Source organism: Mesitornis unicolor, unplaced genomic scaffold (assembly GCF_000695765.1).
Source record: "Mesitornis unicolor isolate BGI_N332 unplaced genomic scaffold, ASM69576v1 scaffold17292, whole genome shotgun sequence".
Classification (NCBI taxonomy): Eukaryota; Metazoa; Chordata; class Aves; order Mesitornithiformes; family Mesitornithidae; genus Mesitornis; species Mesitornis unicolor.
In genome coordinates this window covers 43,887-49,517 of record NW_010167307.1, presented here as the reverse complement: position 1 = coordinate 49,517, position 5,631 = coordinate 43,887, and the positions used below count along the sequence as shown (strand labels likewise).

General features: G+C 46.5%; 1 protein-coding gene across 1 annotated transcript in view; it reads left to right on the top strand.

Annotated features, from left to right (window-relative positions):
- Nucleotides 1-51: 51 nt before the first annotated feature.
- HHAT (hedgehog acyltransferase) overlaps nt 52-5,631 on the top strand; it is a 43,852-nt gene continuing 38,272 nt past the window's right edge. The window contains exons 1-4 of the mRNA XM_010178657.1: nt 52-179; nt 1,292-1,379; nt 3,724-3,837; nt 4,466-4,660. Coding sequence (XP_010176959.1) covers nt 52-179; nt 1,292-1,379; nt 3,724-3,837; nt 4,466-4,660 — 525 coding nt within the window. The remainder of the gene's footprint in view (nt 180-1,291; nt 1,380-3,723; nt 3,838-4,465; nt 4,661-5,631) is intronic.

Below are 5,631 nucleotides of genomic sequence, written 5' to 3'. Positions count from 1 at the left end.
AGTTGTCCTCTCTGGGTTTGTTTCTGCTTTGTTCCTCTGCAAGGAGCGCCCATGCTCTTCCTAGCTGCAAACCAGCCCTGTGTAAGGAAGCAGTTAGCCTTGTGCCAGCTGGACGGAGAGCTTTTTCCCGAGGCTTTTCTGCCTCTGGTGCTGGGAAGATCCATGGCAATGGTGTCCTGGTACTTGGTGTCAGTGAACTAATGAGGGAGACCTCTGAAGCTTAGCTACTCCGATGGGGGAAGTTCAGGAAAGTTGAGTCTGAATTGGAGTTTTTCCTGGCTAGTCTTGAACCTCTCACCTGCAGCTCCCTTGAGGGTGGGTGGTTCAGAAGCAGCTGCACCTTCCAAAGGTGCTTACAGGGTCTTGAACCTGGGGAGTGCTACCCCTGAAGCTCTGGGGCTCCTGTGCTGAGTTGTGAGCTTGGAGCAATGGCTGGGTTGTCTACGCAGCTTTGGGGTCAGTTTGTTTCCAAATGCCCACCTGCGCCTTGTGTACCCTCTTGGTAGCTGCTTTGGTGGCTTGGTTTTGGTTCAATGGTGTTTTGTTGTGCAGACGAGGGGTGGGGTTTTAAACAATTTAAATACTCTCTGTGGATTAAAAGCTGTGTTCTGGCACATTGGTATTTTAGGGGAAATGAAGGTGGTATTACTAATAAAAGTATAGCTAGTTAGAGAGGCTCATTAGGGAATTGTGTATTGCATCTTGTTAGGTTTTAATCAGCAAGGTGTTCTACATTAATGACCCTAGCTGGCTCTCTAAGGAGCTTAAGGGAAGGAGTGCCAGAAAGGCACCTGCAGGGCAGTGAGGAAAGCGCTGGGTCAGTGAGTATGGGGCTGTGCACCCACATTTTCTGCAGAGACAGCACAAGGCTGCATGGGAATGGACTGCGCAGGTGGCGTCTGAGTACTTTGCCCTGCTCTGGCTGTACTGGTCACTTCCAGCTCTTGTGTGTCCCTTCTGCTCTGCTGGGAGAAACCAGGTAGTCCTGAAAGAAGAGGAGAAATGAGGATTAGTGCAGGTCCTGTGTGGTAAAAAGTTGGTTGCTGTCTGCTCCTACCCCTGTTGCAAGGGGCAATCACAGCATAGCTTCTGGGCTAATCAGTGGCTTTGACTTTGCTGTGGGCACAGCTGTGGTCTGGTTGGGCAGCTCACATGGTGGGCGGTGACATGGTGATGTGCCCTTCCCTGGCTTCAAGTGTCTCCATCAGTGGAGACAGTGTGGGAATGTGTTGCTCTTGAGCAGCAGAGACCACATCCCTGTCTTGCTTTGCTCTGGCTGCTGTGTCCTTAGCGAAGGTTTGCTCTTTGCAGAGTATGAAGCTGTGATGGACAGAAGGTTTGGGCTGGAACCAGGGACTCTCTTTCGGGGCCTCAAAAAGGTAGGACCAGTACCAGCATCTTTTATTTTGTGGCAGTAACATGAACGTCATGTCTCCATACCCTTTGCTTACCTGAGCTTCAGATTTAGCTTCAGAGGTTTGTAGTAACTTTGCAGATTTAGATATTCATAGCTATTTTAGTCTCCTCCTAATGCAGAAGAGGGACTTCTTAGGTGTGCCTGGATCTAAGAATCATAACCAAAGTTTTGTTTCTTTTCTTGATCCATGACCTAAGTGTTTCTTCTTTGTTACATCACTTAATAACCTTCTGTTTTACTGTTTGGCCTTAAAAGCTATGATCACCCTTGACATTTCCTGTAGCTTTTTTCCCCTCCTTTTCCTTGTCACTGGATGATTTGGATAATGCTTAACATCAGTGAACATGCGTTTTCCTCTTGCCTGTAGTGCAGTGTAAGGGAGGACAGATATTTTTTTTTAGGTATAAGAGCTTAAAGAAACATGGTTGGTCTTAAAACTAATAAGAAAACTAGCACCCCTCTACCCCAAACCAGAAAAAACCAACCGACTCCTCCCCACCTTGCTTGCTTTTGACCTCACGTACTTTTGAAGAAGCGCGACTAATGCATGCCGCTAATATCGAGGATGATTTACACAAGACCAGGAATGCATGTCTGTGAAAGTATTTTGGTGTTGAGGCCCACCATGACTGCTGGTAAGGGACCCCTTGACATGTGCTTTCAAGAAAGTCATAAAGCAGTTGTGGAGATGAACTTTTAGTGGGCCTCTGTATGGGACATGGGGTTATCAGCTGATCCTTACCTAATTTAGATAAAAGCTTCATGTCTCCAGCTGACCTGACTTCAACTGATCCTATTTAGGCTTTGTTGAAACAGGAAGTGCACTGTCTTTTCCAGCCAGGTGCCTTTTCACCCAAGCTCTTGGTTTTCCAAAGCAGAGCAGAGTTCCTGTCTGAATTCCTCAGAAGAACTGAGGGGCATGTGCAGGGAAGGTAGTTCTTTGCTTCTCTGTTGCATTTCTTAAAAGACCAGTAGAAGCTGGAAAAAGAAAAATTCCTGGCTGAACTTTGCATGAGTTAAGTATAGTCCAAAGATGTTTTTGCTTAGGTTTTTTTTTCCTTTAGAAAGGAAAAATAATTAAAAGGATCAGGGCAAACAGAGTGGTGAAATTTGTTGGATTTGAAAAGACTGTCATTAACAGTTATAGCAGGCTAATGTGTTGTTTCCTGAGAAGCTTCTTGACAGGGAACCAAAGCAAGGATGTGTTGGACTGGGAAGGCCAGAGAAGTGGGACCTTTGTTCCAGGCTTCATCTCTGTAATCACTAGCCTGTTCCCCCTGCCCCAGGGAGGAGGGGGGATGTGTGAGGGGGTGCTTCCATACCTACTTTGTGTTTAGAATCACAGAATCGCTCGGTTGGAGAAGACCTCTGAGATCATCATGTCAACCGTTCCTGTCTACCCACTAAACCACATCCTTAAGTACCTCATCTACTCGCTTTTTAAGCACATCCAGGGATGGTGACTCCACCACCTCCCTGGGCAGCCTGTTCCAGCTTCTGACGACCCTCTCAGTAAAGAACTTCCTCCTTATCTCTAGCCTGAACCTCCCTTGGCACAGCTTGGTGCCATTTTCCCTTGTTCTATCCCCCATCACCTGGGAGAAGAGACCAGCACCCACCTCTCTACAGCCTCCCTTTAGGCAGTTGTAGGTGGTGATGAGGTCTCCCCTCAGCCTTCTCTTCTTCAGGCTAAACAATGCCAGTTCCCTTAGCCGTTCCTCATAAAGCTTGTTGAGGCTTGAGGGCTCCAGACCCCTCACCATCCTTGTGGCTCTTCTCTGAACACGCTCCAGAATCTCAACATCTTTCTTATAGTGAGGGGCCCAGAACTGAACACAGTACTCGAGGTGCGGCCTCACCAGTGCCGAGTACAGGGGGATAATCACCTCCCTGGACCTGCTGGTCACACTGTTTTTAATACAGGCCAAGATGCCATTGGCTTTTCTGGCCATGTGGGCACAGTGCTGGCTCATGTGAAGCTCCTCCAGGCAGCAAGCTCCCATGGCATTTGTGGGGAAAGTCAGCTATAGCTGCTTGGTCAGATTCAGTGCTGGTATGGGGTTTAGGAGTCACGACACCATCTAAAGCTCTCTATCTGAATTTCGCATCACTGCAAGTCAAAATGGCGCTGTCAGAGCTCACCTATAAGTGATCATGCAATATTGCTGAAAGAAGATATTCCCCAAATGTAGAGTTCTGTGCTGTTGGGTAACAGACCCTGTGTGTTATGGAGACATTTCCTTGCCTTATAAGAACATGCTTTTATGACCAGATACATATACTGACCAGTTCCCTTGGTGTCCTAGGACCCAATGGACTTTGAGTGGAGCTACTGGATCGAATGGGGAAGGGAACGTATACTGTGGCTTCTGGCTGGTCACCTGCTGGTCTCACAAGTGTCCAGGCTCTTGGTGGAGAAGGTTTGTATGGATTTTCTTCACAGTAGGGAGTTTCTGTGAGTGTCAGTTTACTCTCTGCATGGGGAAACTCAGCACTGAGGCTTACCGAGTGTGAGTGATCCCATTCTGTGGGGTGAACTGTGTGTGTCTAACTCTGCACCAGGTGACGGCAAGTAGGTAGGCTTTTGTAGGTCTGTAATTGGAGACTTCAAACTCCAACCCTTGAAAGCCTGTGCTTTCTTGTGAACCATTAAGCAGTGACATTTGACCTGTACACAAAAGAAGGGTATAGTTATTCCCTTCCAAGACTGAAGTGATGACTACTTGGGTTTTGCCACGATCACTAAACAATTGCGTGATTGTGGAAAATGACTGGCCACACCTGCTGGTTTGGGGAAGGAAAGGAGTAAGTTATGTTCCTGCCAAATTGCAGAGGCTCTGGATTTCGCATGCTCTGCTAAGGGAAATGCCTTCCCTTCCATCTTTATGGACACAGTTGGGTTTCCCTGCATTGTTTATTACGTGTTCTTAACCTTGTTGACTGTGTGTGGTTTTACTGTAGACCCTGTGTAGAACAGCACAGATATTGAGTACTTTTTTCTCTATTAATAATCAAACTAAAAATTGTTCATTTTTCTTTTTCTAACAGTATAAACCATGGTGCTTGATGGCTTATGGGATGGCTGCCTGCTGGTTGTTACTGGGAATCAAGGGCTTTGCCATCATTTTGTTGCATGCAACTATTTCATTTGCTGTGGCTCAGTTTCAGCTGTCGCTCCTGACGTGGTTGTGCTCCCTTATCCTGCTATCCACTTTACGCATACCAGCTGTGGAAGAAGCCAAGGTAATAGAAGAAGGACTAATTAAGCAGCAAATTAATTATGGTGGCATTTGTTGTTACAGCAGCTATCTTTTTGACAGTCCCTTCAGTTGATGTAAGTGGAGGTTGGGTTGAAGAACTTCAGGCAGTAGAGCTGCAGTGGCTCATGCTGGAGCTTCTCCAGTTAGAAAAGTCATTATTTCTAAAACATGCTGGCTGGTGCATTAAGATGAAAATATGTGCCTTAATGTATAAGTGGTGTTCAGTGGAGCTGGAGTACGCCAATACTGTACCAGTGCTCTAGTAAGCACATTTCCTATTCATTGGAACTGTAATCATACCAGCTTAAGGTGCTGGATTTTGGGTTCATATCTAGGAGTTGCTTAGTCAAGCCTCACCATGTTATTGGTGGCTGCAGGCTTCTGCATGGAAAGGAGACTGTTTCTTCAGCACCTTGATTTGCACCAAACTAATTGCTTGCTCACAACTCATTGGAAAGTTTTGGTCTTTCTCCAATGACTTCTGGGCAGTACAGATTTTAGAGAAACTGCTGCTCGGTTGTGAGGAAAATGTCCTGGTTCTGTTTACTTGGACAAAGGGTTAAGACTGGGCATATGTTATAAGTCTTGTCCTGAGGTTCAGAGGGAGGGCAGAGGGGAGGAGTGGGTAGGGTCTCTTCATGTGGTGTAAACAGATTTGTCTTGCTGAGAGGAAGAAAGGACGCATTGCGATACAAATGTAATCAGCCAAACTATGTTTGATGTTTCCAGGTTTTCTGTGATGTAGCTTTTGTTGTTGGAAACAGGTGTGACTGGGAGTGTCAGAAACTTGGTAAAGGCTCAGTGACATCTTTCCAGCCTCAGGCTTTCTCAGGAGTGACTGATTCTCTTCAGATCTGAACTGCAACCTTGGCTTAGCCCTAGCTGTCCCTTGGCTGTCAGCAGGGTTGCCAGCTGGTTTGGATATTGTATTACTGGACCAAACCTGAGGGAGGT